At 43.0% G+C, this 22,672-nt stretch overlaps 1 protein-coding gene across 1 annotated transcript; it reads left to right on the top strand.

The window, feature by feature from the left end:
• The first annotated feature begins 14,799 nt into the window (after window positions 1-14,799).
• On the top strand, window positions 14,800-18,828 carry LOC139837908 (protein FAR1-RELATED SEQUENCE 5-like). Its single transcript, XM_071827225.1, has 3 exons — window positions 14,800-15,825; window positions 16,390-18,035; window positions 18,249-18,828. The coding sequence occupies exons 1-3, from the start codon at window positions 15,601-15,603 to the stop codon at window positions 18,826-18,828; spliced, it is 2,451 nt and encodes an 816-aa protein (XP_071683326.1). The 5' UTR covers window positions 14,800-15,600.
• The last annotated feature ends 3,844 nt before the right edge of the window (window positions 18,829-22,672 follow it).

Raw genomic sequence — 22,672 nt, 5'->3', positions numbered from 1 at the left:
ATTCATTGTCAATCTGTTATTACGTTGCATCTGTTGGTTTGGACTGTGCCGCACACTGATGGCATGTTCTTGTGCTGATACTTTTCTTCTTTTATGTTTGGTACATTGTGTCCATTGCTTGATTTAATCATTTTGTTGAAGCAGAGTTGTTCTGATGAAAAAACAGTATGCAGACATAGAATGCCTCATGTGTACCACACCGTGCTTCACGACTTATATATAAACTCAATAGATGGACACAAACAGAGAAGTTTCAGCTATTAGTGTCGTCACTAACAGTATGTCGTACAATACACTGAGTATTTTCATGGCTGATTTACATGGGCCAAGATGCTACTAAGCACCATGAAATACATATTTTGGTTTAGCTTCATATAGCTTGTCGCGATGTCTATGCACTCTGATTTACATAATCATGATTGGTTGTTTAAGTACAGAAAATGGTATGGCCCTGGCACCCTATTTTAGTATGCCATTATCTTCTAAATAATGCTCTCTAGTCTCTAGATTCTTGCAAGCTTTGTCATTATTTGTCAAGCATAGATAATGGGAATGTATACTATGCTATTAAGACAAAAAAATCATATTAAATGTTCAAGGGTATATTTTCCGCGACTATAGCTTGACTCGAAAATGCATTCAGGCCGCTGTTGTTAAATTGAGAGAGCCCATGAAATGTCTCCCTAAGATAGAACTACTGCTGAGGTTCTGAAGTATGGTTTACTTTTCTCCTGCAAAAATAATATTAATTATGCTGATCTAACTTTCCTTCCCTGAATTATATCGAGACCAGGTTAAGTATATATAGGGAAAGACTTCTGATGTTTGATTTGTCCCTTTTCTTAAGGGACAAATTAAAATGTTCATCGTTGTAGGCATTCAGATCAAATCTACGAAATGTGTTGGGCATTGGTAGACTAGCTATGCTCTTCTGTATTATGCCCTGGTGGTTTCAAGATATTGGCCTGTAGGGATTCCTGTGAAGATACATAGTTCAGGTTTGTACCTCCGTGAACCCTCTACAAGACATTTTCTCTTGAATATGTACTTCGGTGTCAACATTTCCCATCCATTGTTATGTTATCTAAAAAGGGCTATCTTAAGCCCAACTTCCAGCAGATGCCTTTAGTTAAAGTTGACTATTTTTGGGAAACGGTAGTACCTAAGCTTTGTCTTTTATTTCTTCACAGCTATGCAGGGCTTCTCATTGTAATCAAAGATAAAGTAAATGTAGAAGCCATGCTCAAAACGACTGCGCAGCACAATGGGCCTCCAGTTTATGTGGTACGAACACAATTCCTACCAATTTTCCACGTCACACGATCTCGCTAAAATTCGGTGTCCCGATAATGTTGCTACCGTTTTTACTCGGTGGAAACTTTAAGTTGCTATGTCAAGGTTGACCTCCAGGGAAGGATTAAAGGTCCTTGCGCTTGATAAAAATGGGGAATCAACTACAGAAACAAGAAATATTACCAAGAAGTGCTTGATAATCTCTAGGCGATGTATATGTAAGCACTTTTTGGTAAAGCTTATCCATCTGCATGCTTTTATACATCTATTATGCACTTGATCAACTAATTTATCTCCTTAATTTTTGTTTACCTATCTATGGTCCTTGCGATTTTGACGAGAAAGGAGAAATGGATTGTACAAACAAGTAACATAGAAGACCAAGAGGTGCTTGATGTTAGAGTACGTAATGGGCTTGGGCTGGCGGTATAGCCCGTTAGTCTTAGGGTTAATTAGAGATAAGGGTCGTTTGCTTAGGGGTCAAGTAAACCTCCAGACGTATCAATCTAATCAAGCAAGAATTAAGAAGGAAATCCCTTCCCTCTTGCCCGGCCGTGGGCAAAAGGCCCCCGGCCGGCCTTCTCGCGCCCTCTCAGCCATCTCTCTCCCTCCCAAACCCTAGCAGCCACATAACACTAGGTATCAGAGCCAGCTTTCCCGGGTTCGATCATGTCCAGCCCTCCACCGAGTTCTTCCCACCCGCCGCCGCCGCACTTCGACGTCCCCGCCATTCTCTCCCCGGCGGAGATCACCGCAGCCCTCCGCGATCTCGCTACCGCGGTCCGGGAGATCCACCTTTTCCTGACCGGTCCCTACGTGTTAGAGTAGGTAATAACACTTGATGATCTTCACACAATGTATGTGTAAAGTACTTTTCGTAGATCTATCTATGTTGTAGGCCAACACTTGATGATCTTCACACAATGTATGTGTAAAGTACTTTTCGTAGATCTATCTATGTTGTAGGCCAGGTAGGCCTGTTTATTGTGTACCCTATCAACTACTCCATCCGTTCCTGGATATAAGGGCTTTGCAACTCTCACGCTATCACAAATCATGGCGCAGTTCAGCAGTTCAGTTGTTTCGGAATTTGATCGAAACTTAAACCTCAGCAGACCGAGAATTAGCAAAAGCGATAAAGCTATACAAACGTACAAATGATGATGTATTTTTTTTTGGAAATACTCTTTTTGTGCACAACATCGACAAAACTTCAATAGATTGAAAATAATGTATTTGGAACTTGAAAAATAAAGATTCGGTAGATTATTAATTGGGAGGTAAAACATTTGTCAGCATAGTACATGAATTGAAATGACATACAAAATTGAGATGTTGAACAAGAGTAGTAAGCTGATATACCTTCACAATAATTAGATGAATGGGATGTAAGAGTGATAGGCATCCGAATAACCAATCAAATCAATAACAAAAAGAACACCACATTCCCTAGGCTGTCCTGATAGCTTGCATGTCTAGAGAAATAGGTTAGTGAGGATGAACTACTTAGTTATATAGGATACATCATTACTGAATATGATATCAACATTACACTAATACACTAATACACCACGTTTCAAAAAAAAAAAATACACTAATACACCACATTCCCTAGGCTGTCCTGATGTGCAAGGCCACTATCAGCCCATAAAACACAGAACAAAAAGGTCCCCAAACTAAATAACTAGCAGGCAACAAATAAAAACAAGTGGGCAGATCCAAGGGTCAGACGCACGGACAAGAGACAAACAGGCTGACCCGAGTCCGCCTCTTACAAACATGAAACTTGAAGCAAAAAAAATCAAACAGCGCTGGACTCGACTGAGCACTAAGCTAGTAATTTCGTTAAAGAGAATATGGAACCAAAACAAGGTTCATCTTGCACAATGCACCTATGTTTGTTCATTTCGAATGAATGTTCATCACAAAAACATGCAACCAAAACGGAAATAAAACACAACAGGACATGTCTGGACACTTGTACTGTAGAAAACATTTGAATCAACGGAATATAAATGTGATATTGAGTGGACATGCTTAGATGAGCCTGAAAGAAACATTAAATTCGAAATGGGCATGAACAACAACTGACAGTAGAATAACTTCCAATAAAGTTTATGAGTCAAAAGAATATTCCTTACCTTCTAGAAATATGCAGGCTTCTCTCTAACCATACTGCTGCTGTCAATACTACTACCTCGGTTCGGATTTAATAAACGCGGCCACAACGTTCGGTACATGCATGCACAAGCCAAACCGAGCGTCGATTAAAAAAGAACGGAGGTAGTAGTTACTTGTCCATAATTAGTCTGAGACGGGACAAGCTAAGCTGCCCTCAATTTTCACTTTTTGCGCCATCACAAGTTATCCGGATGTTAAATGTTCGTTACTCCCTCTGTTTTTATATGTAAGGCACTATTGAAAATACATTTTGCCAATATGTATGGCCACTAACACTAATCGAGGCAAAATTGATTAGATATCTACCTCGTAGGATGGTGCTTATTGATGCGAAAATGGCATGCAACCATAGAGAAAGATGCACCACATGCTAGTATTCTTAATTAGCCTGAAACAAGAGACCACTCCCACATAATTAATCGTGTCATTTATTAGTTAGTCGTGTTTTCTTGGTACGTGGAATATGAGTATGTGGCCTTATCTATAAAAACAAAGGGAGTACTTTTCAGTTCTGAATGTTTGCGCCATCAAGAGTTACAAGCTAGGCTACTGTAATTATCTACGACCATTATGACTAGCATCACCTTAAATTGTCTACTGTACCATCCACCCAGGCTCAAATATTTCCCACTTTTCTCTTGTCAATTTGAATTGAAGATAAGGCAAAGAAAAATTGAATCCTGAAATCGATTGCAAACTGAGTTTGAAGGTGTACTCTAGCTATCATCTACTGCCATCATACAATTTGTCATCATCATACAAACTGTCATTCATACAAAGAATAGACCTTAAAAAATTCATTCATCCTAAGCCATCAAAAGGAAAAACTGAATTCCCTCAAACTTGAGCAAAAATACTTGAAGCTAAGCATCAGATAAAATAGAAAAATCCCCAAAAATATCCATCCTGAAAAACCTTAACCTCATTGCATCTGATGCCTGCTACTGCTTGCCATCAACAGTTACTAACAAGACACATCCCACTTAGTTCGTTACTTGAAATGAGTCTAAAAAATCCTACAGAAAGGTTCATAAGAAAATTCACTAACTACAAATCCGTAGAACATAATGGAAATAACAGTCCCAGCCACATGAATTCATCTAAAAATCCCCACTAAAATTTACTAGTCATGATCATCACCAACTACAGCCCCTGGAAATACAAGCGCACAGCAGGCCGGACACAAATGCAATTAAAATCCAATAAATCAGGTACCTAGTAACCCTAGTTATTCAAGGGAAAAGGCAGGGCAGACCATGAATGCGAAAGAAAAGGCACAAAAAAAAGGAGCAAACTCACAAAACCCAGTGGAGAATCAACTACCACGGTCCGCCTCTCGCCATTCTTCTCAACATCGTTCCCCTATCTTCTCCCACAACCTGCAGACGAGAAGACAAACGTCAGCCACATAAGTTGAGAGCAAAGCAAGATCAAAGAACAGAAAACACGGAGTGGTCGGCGCCGGAGAAGAAAACATCGATTATGTCGCCTCCGCCGCTCCCAATCTCCCACTCTCTCTCACTGGTACAGACGCTGTCTGTCTCTCTTGACTGGAGCCTGAGCGAACCCGCACAGAAATACAACAAGGCCCTCGAACAACTCTGGCGGCCCAACAACAACGTTCATCACAAAGGCCAGACACCACAACATCCACGACAAAGGCCAACAAACTCGAATCGTGACGCAAAAAGAATCAGACGAGTGTCAGAGTCGACTGAGTGCTAAGTTAGTTCTCAGCTGAGGACTAAGCGGTTCCCTTTTCAATAAACATAATTTCACATGTTACTTGCATAAGATGCAAAACAGCAACAAAGTTGGTTTGCCGACAAATAGCCACCAATCATTGAGTAAAGCCACAAAACATTATTGCAAAACCAAATATATAATATATAAAAGCGATTTCAGGTAGGTATAGATTATAATTACTCCACTAACATAAGCGAACTACATGATAAATAAGAGTATACAAGGCACACGGCAATATGCAAACACTGCTTCGCAGCATTGATGGCATGCCTAAGATTCGGAGAACATAGTTGAGTGAATGAATACATTTTAGCAAGCAGGTGTCAGTATTTTTAACCCGCAGAACATGCAAAGATTCGGAGATAATAAACTGATAAACGACAGCATAAGATGCAATGTTTCAGAAGTTACTGATAATTAGTAATAGCAACTGATAAACGGCAGCGAACATGCTAGGTTTCACAGATCAATGATACATAATAACATGAACTGATAACAGCAGGATTCACAGCACTATTTGTCCCTCGAGGTACTAATTGAAAATCTTTAAAGCATACACACATGGAAATAAAGGACGACATCTGAGAGTAGTAATTCACAAATCAGATCACAGCCATTTGGTAAGTTGTCAGCAGTCAGCAGCAGAGACGGAGGCGTCATGGCCGCGCGTGGGCTCCTGGATGCCGCTCAGCCCGGCTTTAGGGGGGCGAGGGCGCTCCACCGGTATGCGGATCCCCGGTTCCTTGCCGATGCCCATGCCGACCTTGTAGCCCATCGCAGCCATCATCTTGGCCCCCTTGCTGTGCTCCAGGTAACCTGGGGGCAACCCCGCGCCCGGATCTGTAACCTCAACATAGGCCAGACGGCGGCGAGCGGCCATCCTGAGCTGCTTGTCCCTATCCTTCTCAGCGATCGACTGCCCGTGCCACATGCCAGCGGAGACGAACCGAGCGGGCTTGGTCCTGCGGCGAATAGCAGCGAGGTCGGAGGAGGCGCCGTCGATGGAGTCGTCGCGGGTCTCGGGGGCGCGCTTGCGGCTGCTCTGGTGGTGGTCTCCCTCCTCCATGGCGACGGCGACGGCGACGGCGACGGCGACTAGGGTTTGGGGTATCAATTCGATGGGGAGGTGGGGGAACGAAAGTCGTGAAAAGATAGGGAAATTCGTTTTGGCTCTCAGGTCCAATCCTAGCCATCGGGACCTGATTTTATGGGCAGGGGAAAGAGGCGAACCCTGACCAGGTCGGTGTATACGGGCCGCACACCCCTCGCACTGTTTGGGCCGGCCCATATTCCGCTTTACTGTTTCCGTTTCTTTTCCATCTTCCTTATTTGGAGACTAGTACAAATGTCCGTGCGTTGCCACGGGTCCTCAAAATTATATTTCTCAATACACATATATAATTTAAATCTCAAATATGAAAATTTAAAATAACTATACCTGAATCTGGAATGCGTATGAAAGTTAGGTTCGAAACCATGGTTATGGATCGTGGTTGGGTATCAAAATGATTTGAGAACTATACATGAATCTAAAATGCAGATGAAAGTTAGGTTCAGAACCTTATTAGCCAGCCTGGAAACAAGGTGGAGACAAAAACATGAGAGGACGGTGCAGCTGACAGTAGGCGATTGAAGTTGCATCTAATTCAACTTCTCTTCAACTAAGTGGCGTAAAAATAACTTTGTTCTAATACTCTTTGTAAATATTATTATATGAATGCCGATAGAACCCAGTGACAATAATTTCTTTATTGTCGAAATTCATTGCAAGGAAATATCTTAATACTTTTGAAAAAATATTAGTTTTATTTTGTGAATGTGAATTATATTTACACATGCATGCTTCCAAATTTTCAATATAATATAGTTAATGTGGATGTGAAAAAGAAAAATCACACAAGAATCGGGCTAAATTAGTTTCAGTCCACAGCCCATCTACAGATTAAAGCCCATCTACAGATTAAAGCCCATCGCAAGCAGCTAAAGAGGGAAAAAAATAGCCTGAGATTTACCGACTGTTTCACTCTCTCCCACTCTCTCTATCCCCCACACCTCAAAAAAAAACTCTATCTATTCCCCAATGTCTAGCTTGCCAACCATCTCTTCTCCACCACCGATGACATGGCTGTTCACTCCCCTCCCTCTCCTAACTCTGCAGCGGAGGTTCCCATCAAAAGTGCGACCACCTCACGTTCCCCTCCCAGCCATTGCTCTGCTCACTCCCCCTCCTCAAGCACCTATGGCTGCTTGGCACGGGGCGGTTACCTCTGCCCACATCGAAGTTCCCGTTGTTTCCCGTCGCGTCCCTAAGCAGGCGAGTGCCGGTCGTGGCGACGATCCAGCCACCATCGCGGGGTCCGACGAGCTGCTTGCCCCAAGGAAAGCCTTGTAGCGGGACACGAGTGCCCGGCCGTCCTCGAGGTTGTACGATCTTGGCATCCCCCGTCAAGGGGAGAAGCAGGGGACAGCAGGCAGCTTCGGGTGCCATGAAGCGGCGGCGCGCCACGATGAGCAGACGGCGGCGAAGCGGATGCGATCGTAGGAGCAGCACCTGCGGTAGACCATGCCGAGCATGTCGTCGGGGAGGTCGGACCACCCCCATCGGAAGTGGGCATGGCAGCCCTCACCAGCCATTGATCTGCGGTCTCCGCATCTTTGCCCATTTGGTTTTCAGGTATGATGTTGTTTCCCTCCATCGATTAGTTAAATCCCGTTTCACAATTTCTGGGTGTGTGGGTGAACACCGACGGGGCATTGGTTTGTTCTGAACAAATGCAGACCACCACATTGCAAATTTTGCAGCCGCAGACTTTCTAACTGAATTTTTTCTTTCACAAGAGTATCAGAGAACTCTCACATTGGATAACTGTTAGCTTCACTATCTGAAACGTTATTCATGTTGACTTAATTTGTATAGTCAAATTGTTCATTGCTTGTAGTCTTGTGCAAGTTCATTCCCATGAAGTCTTGCTAATACGAGTGCCACAAATTCGATTTGAGCATGGTATGAGTGTCGTGCCGGTCATCTCTCTGACAGAGACCTCCACTGTGATGTCCGACTACTACTACTTCCTACAGAACACCGGTATAAAATCTGTTAAGGAGTCGTTTGGAAGCCAGGTTTTCATTTCATTTGTAGCATTTTGAAATGAATACATGCATTCATTTCATTTACATTGTAATTCCAGAAATGGACACTTGTTTGGTTGTCACAGGAATTGCAAATGACAACATAATTAATATTGAATTTGTAAATGGCTTCCACAAGAATTGCAAATGACAGGTCTCAGCTTGGAATTGTGTTTACCCATGGTGTCATTTTGCTGGATTTCCTAAATGAAATGATGACCCAATTCTGTGACAACCAAACAACCCACCTATGAAATTCCAAAATGAATTCCAGGCCCAAATGATGGATACCAAACGACTTCTAAAGAATATCATGGTTACCTTGATTCTCTTAAGAGGTCGTTTGGAAGCCAGGCTTTCATTTCGTTTGTAGCATTTGAAAATGAATACATGTATTCATTTCATTTACATTGTAATTTCAGAAATATACACTTGTTTGGTTGCCACAGGAATTGCAAATGACAGCAGAATTCAATATTGAATGTGTAGAGGCTTCCATAGAGAATTGCAAATGACAGGTTTCAGCTTGGAATCATGTTTACCCATGGAGTCATTTTGCTAGAATTCCTAAATGAAATGACAGCACAATTCTGTGGCAACCAAACAGCCCACCTATGAAATTCCAAAATGAATTCCAGGCCCAAATGATGGATACCAAACGACCTCTAACACAATTAACACAACAATTAGCTTCTTTATTAGCTTTTGTTTTTTTCCCAGCTCTTTCATTCTCATTTTTGTCACTGAGTTAACAAATTGGATCCTTTTAGCTAAGGAAGTATAATATGAAAAATGAAACTATCAAAAGATGGCCCTAGCCAAACCCAATATGTGAAGAATATAATTAGCCTGAATGTCATATTCAGATTTCTATAGATATTCCCGGTTAGCTCCTAATAATGGAAAGCTTTTTCAAGATATTGTACAGTATATGACCTGGACATAAGTATGAAGCAAAAGGACAATTGGAATTTGGTTTCTGATTTTTAAATCCGGAAGAATGTTAGAATCATGTACAGGAAAACAAATGTTTTTCTGTAGTTTTCTTTACAAATAAGTAAGAGGACCTTGAAAATGACTTTGACGATGAAATAATAAGAAACCAGACATTCATCTGTTTTGGTCTGTCAAGGTCGCTCAGATCAAAGCTTTCTTATTATTGTGATACAAACATCAGTTCTTACATGTCTGCACTGTAAAACCAGGAGGTGACTACAATATTTGCTATATCAACAATATCTTCATATTAACTACGCACTTCAAAATCAGTTAACCAAAGCAGTTTCCTGCAAATTACAAACAATACATCAGCACCTGATGCCAAATAATCAATATTTCAAAACCTAGCCTGCAGCAATCTTTCCCCATCTCTTGTTGAACATACAGTACAAGGTCAACCTCAAAAATCAACCATGGGAATATAAATACTGAACATTTCTTTACCATGATCTGACTGAACAGTGTAGATCATCAAAAGCTAAGCAAGCATAGAAGCAATATTGGCGATACCGAGCATTAGATGGAACACGTTGCTAGATAAATACCAGAGCCCAATGCTTAAATGATACCAGGCCCCCAGCCTTTGGGCAATACAAAGGCCAGAAATGGTGCATCTTTTTTACTTGTGCCCAACTTTGCATCCAATCGCCAAACTGTTAAATGAACAAGATGATAGAACCAGACGAGTGTTCATCCTGGGAGAAAAAAGAAAGATGGGTCAAGCTTCCAATGCCTTATTTTTTGGAAAATAAAAATAGTGTTGCTCGTCTTCATTGGAAGTATGGGTCTAACTAAAATACATGTCAACAAAAAATTATGATAGAAAGGAAATCACATTAATAATTTGATAAAAGAAATCACTATGGGATCCATGGTTAGAATTGTTGGAAAAGTAGAGATGAATATTGGTCATTCCATCAATGAGGAGCCTTTTTTACTGTACATGGTAGGAAGCATGTAATTCAAAGAGATTGAATGAAAGAGGTTGGACAAATAACATCAATATAATCTGAGCATACAAAGGGCGTATGACCGATGTTGCAAACATAATTAAGCTTCTAGTAGTGCAAAATCATTGGACTTACTGTATCTAACAGAATTAAAATATTTTGTTGTGGCGGTAGATGCCAGGTCAATCATCACTGTAAAAAAGAAAGATGACTCTACCATCACAGGTGAAGCAAGTAGGTTGAGACCAAAAAAAAGCAAGGTTGTAATACAATCCAAGCTGCAAGCTATTTCAACTTCAGAACTCTTGCGACATGAAAAAGAAAGAGGACTTAGTGTGACTCATTTGTCCATCCAACTAATACAAGTTGTGGAACTTGATCGCCCTGCTGAAGAAGAAGATAAAATTAGTTTCCTATTTTCAGGTTACACGAAATCAACTCACTGGACAGCTGCCCCACACGAGAAGAGAGTGATGGAGCAGATTGTCAAGATGATGCATATTCCTTTTTCAGCTCTATATATCAATGGTAGAAGATACTACTGGAACAATGTTCAACATCATGAATATCTTCTTTTCAGCTCTATGTCAGCTATTGCGCAAGTACAGAGGTGGTATTGAAACAAATGTCCACAGTCATATATATTATTTTTCTTGATTTGCACATTTTGAGCCGAATTAACAGTTAAAGTGAACTGCAAGAGCTAATTATAGGACAAATCTGTAACGAAGATGCAAATTAGGTGCACAGAACGCAAGATATAAGGATTCTAGAACCTAGGAACAAAGAAGATGGAGTGGCACTCATCAATACTTGTGAACCTAGAGACCACGACTCAACATAAGTCAAAGTACTAATGAAATATCATTCCCTCTTCTAGCGAAACCAGATAAGTCAACGTCCAGTTCCATCAACAATTATTGTCACAAAAAGTATTGTGTTCCAACTAAGGAGTAGACTGTAAGTATTAGGGGATAGGATGCTAGAAATAATCACTATCTGGTGCCCAATTTGGTAACTCAATATAGGATGGATTCCCAAACATCAAGAATAGCATACAGAAGAGAAGCAATAGTCTAGCAATGTAGTGCAACACCGGCAATAGGACGAACACATAAGAATTGTGCTTCTTACCATGCATATTGGGAGTTGAGGATCCCTCAAATTAATAAGTAAAATATCACTTTTCAGGTCAAAGTGCAGTATGTTTTTGTTATGCAAGTAATCCATTCTAAAAGCTCCATCCATGCCAATATGATTAGTCCTTTCCTTTGATTCAGGCACCTGTAGAAGCACATAATTTTAATCCCTTAAACTTCATATAATATTATAAACTTCTGTTTATTAATATGTGCACAGATTGATACACGATAGTATTACTCCAGAAAAGTCGTCCTAAGTGAGTCATAACCATGTATTATGTAACTTTTGCGATTGATCTCCCATGTCCATGTAACAACACCCTAAAAGGCCACTACATTGGGATGGTGTAGATATGCAAGGTTAGATGCTTCCTTCAAGATGTCATGCGGCTGCGAATATTCAGGACCTATCAGACTAAGGACAAGCATAATAAGCAAATAAAAAGATAACTTAGATATCATAATCTATACCTAATCTATACCTAATAATAAAGGAGCTAAGGTTTCTGCCAAAATTTTCGTCCAACTTTTTACTGGACCAATTTACCCTCCCACCAAATCGCATAATACGGCCAAATACCACCGTACCGATTCGTTTGTTTCCGAAGCCTCTTTGTTCCCCCCCATCCCGAACAAGACACGCGCGGAATTTGCACTAGTGGTCCGATGGGCCGAAGACATGGTTCGCATCAATGGGCTGAAGACACACGCGGGATTTACATTAAATTCATGTGAACCAGCTGAGACATATCCCTAACTTAGTCCCACCTTGTTTATTCAAAGTAAATCCTGCCGGTTTATATACGCTGTAAATCAGAAGAATATCACCAAGCAGCCTCGGTAAGCAATAAGTATTGATTGGCATAAGATAAGATCTGATGATCTTGAAGGAATTGACTTTCGGTTGCCTGCCTGCCTCTCTCAGTATGCGGTATTGTGAGCTAAGTAAACACGAAAAAAGGAAATTGCCTCTTTGTGTGGATGCGGCAAAAGCAAGACAGAAAGTTGAGGACCAGACCAGAGTGAGGATGGCGAGGGGAGTGGAGCGTTTCTGTTACACTCCAACCCTACGTGTTTTGGCAGGGATCGATGGGGCTGACCCGTCTGAAACCTGCCGGCCGAACGACCTGCTAGCGTTTTGATGTGTTTTCTGATCGGGCCGGGATAAGACCCCAAAAAACCTGCCGAACAAGGCCTGAGGAGTTGTTCAAGTGTGTAACACCGGCGAGTCAGAGGAAAGCCATAAGCGAGACCACGGGAAATGGAGGCGGGTTCGTTACTTGAAATGAGTCTAAAAAATCCTACAGAAAAGTTCATAAGAAAATTCACTAACTACAAATCCGTAGAACATAATGGAAATAACAGTCCCAGCCACATGAATTCATCTAAAAATCCCCACTAAAATTTACTAGTCATGATCATCACCAACTACAGCCCCTGGAAATACAAGCGCACAGCAGGCCGGACACAAATGCAATTAAAATCCAATAAATCAGGTACCTAGTAACCCTAGTTATTCAAGGGAAAAGGCAGGGCAGACCATGAATGCGAAAGAAAAGGCACAAAAAAAAGGAGCAAACTCACAAAACCCAGTGGAGAATCAACTACCACGGTCCGCCTCTCGCCATTCTTCTCAACATCGTTCCCCTATCTTCTCCCACAACCTGCAGACGAGAAGACAAACGTCAGCCACATAAGTTGAGAGCAAAGCAAGATCAAAGAACAGAAAACACGGAGTGGTCGGCGCCGGAGAAGAAAACATCGATTATGTCGCCTCCGCCGCTCCCAATCTCCCACTCTCTCTCACTGGTACAGACGCTGTCTGTCTCTCTTGACTGGAGCCTGAGCGAACCCGCACAGAAATACAACAAGGCCCTCGAACAACTCTGGCGGCCCAACAACAACGTTCATCACAAAGGCCAGACACCACAACATCCACGACAAAGGCCAACAAACTCGAATCGTGACGCAAAAAGAATCAGACGAGTGTCAGAGTCGACTGAGTGCTAAGTTAGTTCTCAGCTGAGGACTAAGCGATTCCCTTTTCAATAAACATAATTTCACATGTTACTTGCATAAGATGCAAAACAGCAACAAAGTTGGTTTGCCGACAAATAGCCACCAATCATTGAGTAAAGCCACAAAACATTATTGCAAAACCAAATATATAATATATAAAAGCGATTTCAGGTAGGTATAGATTATAATTACTCCACTAACATAAGCGAACTACATGATAAATAAGAGTATACAAGGCACACGGCAATATGCAAACACTGCTTCGCAGCATTGATGGCATGCCTAAGATTCGGAGAACATAGTTGAGTGAATGAATACATTTTAGCAAGCAGGTGTCAGTATTTTTAACCCGCAGAACATGCAAAGATTCGGAGATAATAAACTGATAAACGACAGCATAAGATGCAATGTTTCAGAAGTTACTGATAATTAGTAATAGCAACTGATAAACGGCAGCGAACATGCTAGGTTTCACAGATCAATGATACATAATAACATGAACTGATAACAGCAGGATTCACAGCACTATTTGTCCCTCGAGGTACTAATTGAAAATCTTTAAAGCATACACACATGGAAATAAAGGACGACATCTGAGAGTAGTAATTCACAAATCAGATCACAGCCATTTGGTAAGTTGTCAGCAGTCAGCAGCAGAGACGGAGGCGTCATGGCCGCGCGTGGGCTCCTGGATGCCGCTCAGCCCGGCTTTAGGGGGGCGAGGGCGCTCCACCGGTATGCGGATCCCCGGTTCCTTGCCGATGCCCATGCCGACCTTGTAGCCCATCGCAGCCATCATCTTGGCCCCCTTGCTGTGCTCCAGGTAACCTGGGGGCAACCCCGCGCCCGGATCTGTAACCTCAACATAGGCCAGACGGCGGCGAGCGGCCATCCTGAGCTGCTTGTCCCTATCCTTCTCAGCGATCGACTGCCCGTGCCACATGCCAGCGGAGACGAACCGAGCGGGCTTGGTCCTGCGGCGAATAGCAGCGAGGTCGGAGGAGGCGCCGTCGATGGAGTCGTCGCGGGTCTCGGGGGCGCGCTTGCGGCTGCTCTGGTGGTGGTCTCCCTCCTCCATGGCGACGGCGACGGCGACGGCGACGGCGACTAGGGTTTGGGGTATCAATTCGATGGGGAGGTGGGGGAACGAAAGTCGTGAAAAGATAGGGAAATTCGTTTTGGCTCTCAGGTCCAATCCTAGCCATCGGGACCTGATTTTATGGGCAGGGGAAAGAGGCGAACCCTGACCAGGTCGGTGTATACGGGCCGCACACCCCTCGCACTGTTTGGGCCGGCCCATATTCCGCTTTACTGTTTCCGTTTCTTTTCCATCTTCCTTATTTGGAGAATGCACATACATAGTTCGTTAAGTAAAGATGTTTTTTATCCAAAGAATGTGTTCTACGACTTGTTTTCTGACCTAGCGCTCGTGCGATCGCAGGGCGACTAGGGTTTCTTCTCCATGCTCTTTTGCTTGATGTTTTTTCTTTTTATGGCTATAGCTGATATGTGTTTTTCAACATGGTTCTTTGCTGGACTATAGATGATTATCTTTTTTTCTACATGGTTCTTTTGCTGGCCTTTATGATATTTGTAGTACCATAGAAGTCTTGATCTTTTTTTCGTAGCAATTAGAAGCTTTAACATGTTCATGAGTAAGATTTAATTTTAACCTTATCGGTTTATGTTTTCCGAATATTACTTTTCAACTTCAATGGCATAATCTTGGCTAGTTTTTTAAAGCCAACTAATGGATGATGTGAGTATTATATACTTGTTAATGTGGAAACATTCAAAACCTATACAGTAGGCTGTTAATTACCTGTAATGAAGGCATATGACATGTTTTATTGTAGGCACGCGCTGAGCGTCCCCCGGGGGATCTGATTTCAGATCCCCCGGATCGGCAGCCGTACGATGCAGCCTGTAACAGCCGTTGGATTTACGAAACGGTACCTTCTCCCGCTTTTGCTACCATGCATACACTTGTAGCAAAAACGTATCCGTTTGTAGCAAACACAGGAATCCGCACGTCCTTCGGGCTGGGGAGAGGTTGCAGCTCCCGCGACGCCGCCGCGACGCCGCCGGCGGAGACGGCGCACGACTAGCCGGCGACAATCAAAGCAGAGCAGCGCGCGTCGATGGCGCACCTGCTCAGATCCGTCCTCTACCCAAACGGAGAACCTAGTCGTGCTGCACAAGTAGGATCGAGCTCGTCGTCAAATCCAGATCTCGGCCGTCGTTTTCCGACGGGATCCTCGAGCGGTGGCGCCGGAGTTCCGTCGGCGCAACCAAATCGAAGTACCTACAACAACCCTCCTGTGTATTTCACTCATGACCCGGAGATTGAAGAAGCTGCTCCATCGGTGAGTGTATTTCCGCGATTATTCCAGTTTTTTTGCTACTCTGATTTGATTTGCTACGGCACTTAGATGCTCCATCGGTGATTTGATTTGCAAATCACTATGGTTCTGCTACATATGCTACATATGGTTCTGCTACATATGCCAACTGGGGCTAGCTAATTGATTGATTTTGATGGACTATGCAGTGTTATACTTGCTACATATAGTTTTGCTAAAAAAAAGTGCTACATTTGATAATGCTAGTGATTTGTTCTGGTGCTGCTCCTGGATTGTTGATAGATTGTGCAGCAAATGCTAACAACTAATGAAAATATGGTGCTACTTTGAAATGTTGCTACAATTGCTACACAATGAATTAGAATTGCAAAATAAAAATGTAGCAATGTACAAACAAAATTTCAGTGCGCATGGTAAAATACTTATGCTACATCCTAGTATGCATTAACAATTTGATGCTACATGGTGTAGCAAAACTATTGTTAGCATAATACTGAGATTCAGTTGACACTACATTTTAGACAAATGACTTGAACAAGTGAAGCTCAGGATTATGCATACATGCAGGGTTTTGTTGCTGACAGCATCTTGACGGGTTTTGATCTGAACAATGCTGCACCAGAAACAAGTTCTGCACCAGAAAGCAGTGCTGCTGGAAAATTTGTACCAGGACCTCACAGTGGGCAAGCTGGTTCTGCTGCAAGTGTAGCTCAGGATTATGATGAAGAGATATTGTCCCAGCCTATGGTACCATATGTTGGCCTGACTTTTGATGATATAGAAGAAGCAAAAGAGGTGTACAATAATTATGCATACAAACTAGGTTTTGGTACACACATTGGCAATACAAAGTACAGCACAGCACGACATGCTCCAAAAGGTACAATTCTGAGCAGAGTTTTCGAATGTGTTCATGCTGGCAAACCTTTTGACGGAACGGCTAAAACTACTAGAAGCAAGTCAGAAGGTTTTGTAGCAACGGATATGAGCAGCTTCAGTGCGCAGAAATCAAAAGGGAAACAAGCCAAGGAGCAGATGGATGTAAAGGACACAAGGCAGCGGAACATAGTGCTGCGACATGACTGCAAAGCGCACATGGTAGTTGGCATGCGTGCAGGAGTTTGGACAGTCACAGTTTTCAATGCAGAGCACACACACCCAATGGTGTCAATGGTCGGGAGAAGACGGTTCTACCGATCACACCGAAAGGTCCCAGAGGAAGATTTCCAGTTGCTGCAAACACTTCACAACCAGAACATATCTACATCAAAAATAATGGGAGCCCTAGCAGATGTCCGTGGTGGTGATGTGAGAAGGCTGCCATATGTCAAGAGGGATGTATCAAACATCCGCACAATGCTGCGAGAAGCTGTGACGCTGCGAGATGTCAGCCTGACAGTTGAGTACTTTGAGAGGAGAAAAGCTGAAAACCCAAATTTCTTCTATGCCACACAACTTGATGAAAATAATGCAGTAAGAGCACTGTTCTGGGTCGACGGAAGGACTAGATCGTTGTACCATAAGTATAAGGACTGTGTGTTCTTTGACACAACGTTCTGCACAAACCGCTATAATATGCCGTTTGCTCCTATAGTGGGAATCAATAACCACACACAAACAATTGTGTTGGGCTGTGCTCTGCTACCAGATGAATCAGTTGAAACATTCAGATGGGTTTTTGAGCGTTGGATGATGGCAATGGATAACATGGCACCGAATCACATAATGACTGGCCAAGATAAAGCAATGGCAATAGCGATTAGCAAGGTGTTCCCTAACGCTATACATAGATGCTGCTTTAATCATGTTTTGAGTCTTGCTAGGAAAAAGCTTGGGCCAAACTTGAGAGAAGGAAATCCATTTGCAGATGCATTCTACTCATGCATATATGGAACAGATACTCCCGAAGAATTTGAGTTATGTTGGCAGCATATGCTGCAAGTCTATGAAATGACTGACAACACACACTTGGAAAACATGTGGGGGAGCAGAAAGACATGGGCACCAGTGTATTTTAGGCACAACTTCTTTCCATTCACAAGTACCACAGGACGCTCTGAAGGACTGAACTCTTACTTCAAGACCTTAGTGCGACCAGGTGAATCAGTATTCAATTTTGTGCAACGGTACGAATTATGCCAGAACCTCATGCTTGATAGAGAAGACAACTCAGATTTCATAATGGAAACTACAACCGCTCCACTTTGGGGAAGGTGAGACAATTGCAGCAATTTTTCAAAAATTTGTATTGTAGCATGTTAGTGAAGATAGCACTACTTGTAGCAATTTATATCTATTGAGACCAATTGCAGCATCTTAGAAAAATGTAGCAAGTTCTTAGTGTCCAGTAATTCACTGCAGTTTAAAATACTATAGAAATTGTTTAATATTTCCTAATTGTATTTGCTACAAACAAATTAATGCAGCTGGAGCATTGAAAAGCAAGCAGTGTTGTTCTACACAAGAGAAGTGTTTGACAGGTTCCAGAAGATGCTGCAAATGTCAACTGGATTTTATCCGCTTCGAACAGAGCTAGAAGAGTTGTGTTTTGATCTTGTCCCAAACCCCGGACTTGACCTCAGAACATACAGAGTACAAGTTGGGTTAGAGGAAGAAACATACACATGTGGCTGCAACCAATTTGAGATGTGTGGACTGATATGCCCTCATATCATAAGGGTGATAGTTCACATGAATGTACGAAGCATTCCAGAAAAGTACATGCTCCATCGCTGGTCAATGGCAGCAACAACATCTGTGCCTGATCCAGGATCAACCGGTGGCAAGTTTGGTGTTCCAGTGAACAACACTTTGAAGTACAACTCCCTTTGCAGAAAACTGAATAGTTTGGCAGCAGATTCCTGTATTGCTGATGACACATATGCAATAGTGTTAGACATGGTTGATGAGGCAAAGAAGGTTGTTGCTGCAATGCATAGAGCTAGAGTAGCTGGGCAGCAAGGTCAGGGAGAAGAACATGGGGATGCTACAGATCCAATATCTTAAAAGGTTCATCATGAACAGCAGCAACATGGTAGCAACCTAAACCAGCAGCAGCAAGAGCAGCCAGTAGCACACGAGACACCTTCAAACAGCAATCTTCGTAACCCTACCAGAGTAAAGCCCAAAGGTCGTCCAAAAGAGAAGGAGCAAAGAAGGAAGCCACTAGTTGAGCTAAGGGATGAAGCTAATAAGAGAAGAAAGAAAAAAGCTGAGGAGCCAAAGGTTATGAAAGAGCCAAAACCAAAAAGACAATATAGAAAGAAGAAATGCCCATTTTGCAATGAAGAAGGACACAACTTGAAGGAATGCGAGTATATGGTACTTGCAAAGCAATTTAAAGATGCAAAAGACTCTCAATTGGAGAAGACAGTATAGATGACATAATTGAGTATATGTTACTTGAATTCAGGCAACTTGTAACTACTATTTTTTCTATATGTCAACATGAAAAAAGTTCAATTTCAGTTGTACAAAAGTTTACATGTAAAAATATAAGATATATTTGAGTGTCCTATTTGACTGTGTAGCAGATATATTTGTGATACAAAAGTAATAATGAAAGTTGTTAAGTTGATGAGTAGCAGATACATTTGTGATATATTTATTACTGTGTTACAATTCATGGTAATGTTGATGAGTAGGAGATGGTTGTGGCAATAGTAGCAAACGTTCAAATTTAATGTAGCAAAAATAAATAAAAGGTGTAGCAGATGGTTGTGGCAATAGTAGCATAAGTGGGCAATAAAAGTAGCACAGGGAGGTTATTAATGTAGCTAAATGAGAAGATGCAATGGATCATCCAGTTTTAACTGAAAAATGGACAGCATGTTGCCAGGAAAATGGACAGCTTGTTGCCAGGAAGATTATCAAACTGTGGAACAAGTAGCAAAAGAACAATTATGATAGCGCAGAGTAATTGAACACAAAAAAACAATTTTCATATAACACTTCAGTACAAAACAGATCCCAATGCAGTAGCTTATATCATTTAATCTCAGTACATGGAAAGCACCGTCTTGAGCGGTTACAAAAGGTGCGAGACAAACATCGAAACATGTTGTGGCCAACACTTTCAACTACATAGTTTATGAAGTTAGCAGTGCCACAAACGACACAAAATTATAGGCTACTGTGCGAACTAAAACTAAGCAGGGTATTTCTTCCTTTTCATCAACTCATCTTCCATCAGCTTTTCGACGGCATCCTGCCCATTGTCCCTGTTCTCAATGAGAGAAGCTGCTACCAGTCTCCTATGATCTGGGATAGCATTGTTATCAAACTGAGCCATCACTTTTGAGTCAAAGTTCTCCATGAAAAGTTGTACAAAGAACCCACAATCAAACCCGCATCAAAAAAGGTGTTGGTATAAGGATACTGAAGTTTGCACTAAAGTAGCAGCAGATATACAGTAATGTAGCATAGGGAAAACACTATTGTAGCAACATTAAAAGGTATAAAAACACACTTACAATGTTGTTTGCTGTGGGTGCTCAATGTCAGCTAGGGTGAAATCATCCAGATTGAATCTTGTTAAATTGCACTCAATGAGAAGCTTGTTGATGTTTATGAACTGCATAAACAAGATACAAAAAAGAAAATTAGGTTTGCTACATATGTAAGATATTTAAACATGTAATAACCTAAAACTAACCAGATTGGTAGCAAATTGTTCCAGCAAGCTACCATCCTTTGCACTTCTCATTGAATCAAAAATGTGGAACTTCTTTAAACACAAGTTTATGCAGGGCACGGCCCAGTGATTGTTCTTCACAATTGGGAAGTACAACTACAAAAACAAAAAAGTCATTCGAAAAGGTAACACAAGATGAAAATGCAGCAAATAACAAATGTATGAATATATACATGAAAACATACAAGATCATCTTTTAATAGCTTGAACTTTGAGTTGAGAGTCTTGAACTCTTTCAAACAACCTTCTATCTCAAATGCTGCTGGATCAACAATTAACTTATCCTACATATGAAGGAAAAAATGGTGATACTAGAAACTAGTTACATGTTTAGGAAGGTAAAAAATATAGAGGGAGCATGATATGGTTTTGCTCACCACCATAAGCTGGGTAAAGGCAAACTTCTTCTTGGCCCTTGGATTATTGTCACCAATAATTTTTGCTTCACGGTTGAACTTCTCAATCCACACATTCATAACCTCACTGCTTAGGTAATGGCATGGCTTAAGAGAATCCAGGAAACTCTTGTATGAGAAATAGTAGCGTCCAATCCTCACAAACTCAGGACTGCAAATGCAGAAAAAAGAAAGTAATTAGGGAAAACAAATTGAAAACACATCAGAAATAAAAAAAACAGAGCAAAAAGGTATGGAAAACTCACAGAGCACGGTCCTTTGGCTGCCTCTTAAGCTTACGACCATGACAAATAAACTTATCGTAAATGTCACGTGTATCTTGAGAGACCTTAATCTTCTTCATCTTTGGAGGAGTGCTGTCAGCTGGCCCTTTTGCTGCCCTTTTATGCCTATTCTTCCTGTCATGTGTGATGGGGATATGCCCATAGGGGGTGGGTCGCCAGTCCCACTCGCCACGAGGACGAAGGCCCAGGAAGGACCGCCAGTCGCCTAGCCGACTGGACCCGAAGGCGACTGGGCCGAAGACCCAAGGAGATGATCTGCTCGGCTGGAGATTACTTGCCAAAGGGTGTGGTATCCCGGATTAGTAGTAACTGATACGATTCGGAGTTATCCCCTTGTAACCCTAGGCCGGGGGTGGATATATAAACCCCCGGGCTAAACCCTAGACGACACTTCATCTGAGATCGGATCTCCCCTGTAAAGCTCTTGGCTCGACGCCGACTGAGCCCCCCCCCCCCCATTGTAATTCTCCACTGAGCAATAAGATCTAGCAGGACGTAGGCCTTTTACTCTCCGGAGGGGCTGAAACTGGGTAAAACCTTGCGTCCCTTGCACCTCGACCCGTAGATGGCGATGTTCCCTTGCCCTCGCATCAACGAAGTGCTACCCCCTGTAGCATCTGCCGTGGTCACATCCACGACAGTGGCGCCCACCGTGGGGCATGGGACATCAAGCCTCCGAGCTACGGCGAGGCCCTACTCGCCAGTACGGCGGCCGGTCGCTTCCGGCAGGATGATCGCCACCGGCAACTTCTTCCACATCCAGCCAAGTACCTACCGGCCCGCCTCGTCACCTCTCAAGCACGCCTGGATGGTGCCGATCGGCTCCATCAACCTCTTCGTTGGGCTCGCCGGCGTCAGCGACCCCACCGAGCCCCGCCCTGGTCGATCGCATGATCCCTTCTCGCCGGGTCAACTCCTCACCGCCACTCGCCCAGTTACCGGCGAGGTGTACGCGGAGGCTGAGTCGGCCTTGGAGGACGACGCCGACTCAGCGGCCGTGGCACCGGTCGCCAACCCCATCGTCACCGCGTCAGCCGCCGACTCCATCGTCACCATCCCAGCCGCTGACCTCGGCGTCGCGACGTTCGACGCTGACTCCGTCGCCACGGCATCGGCCGCCGGGTCCGCCGCTGCATCCCCGACTGCTGGCTCTATCGCCGCAGCGTCGTTCAAGGACTCCATCTCCTTAGTCTCTCACCCAAGCGACTTCGAGGACGACTCCGTCCTCTCCCTCTTCGGTAGCGACTCCGACTCGGACACCGTCGAGGCCCCACGCTACCGCTACCCGACCGCAGTGTTCATGGCAGGAGGCGAGGAGGAGCCTCCGGTCGACGCCTTCACCACCCCCCTCCCTGCAACCGCCACCGCGACCGAGATCGAGGCGCACCGGGCGGCCCTCGAAGAGCAGAGGAAAAAGGAGCTCGCTGAACGGCAGAAATTTCGTCTCGAGCAAGACG

This window comes from Lolium perenne, chromosome 3, assembly GCF_019359855.2.
Source record: "Lolium perenne isolate Kyuss_39 chromosome 3, Kyuss_2.0, whole genome shotgun sequence".
Lineage (NCBI taxonomy): Eukaryota > Viridiplantae > Streptophyta > Magnoliopsida > Poales > Poaceae > Lolium > Lolium perenne.
The sequence above is the reverse complement of the archived record's forward strand: the minus strand, read 5'-3'. Positions and strand labels throughout refer to the sequence as shown.

Coding starts and splice junctions, on each gene's coding strand:
- LOC139837908 (XM_071827225.1), top strand. CDS start 15,601: ATGGCGCACCTGCTCAGATCCGTCCTCTACCCAAACGGAGAACCTAGT. Junction 15,826..16,389: donor TTGAAGAAGCTGCTCCATCG/GTGAGTGTATTT, acceptor GCATACATGCAG/GGTTTTGTTGCTGACAGCAT. Junction 18,036..18,248: donor ACCGCTCCACTTTGGGGAAG/GTGAGACAATTG, acceptor AAATTAATGCAG/CTGGAGCATTGAAAAGCAAG.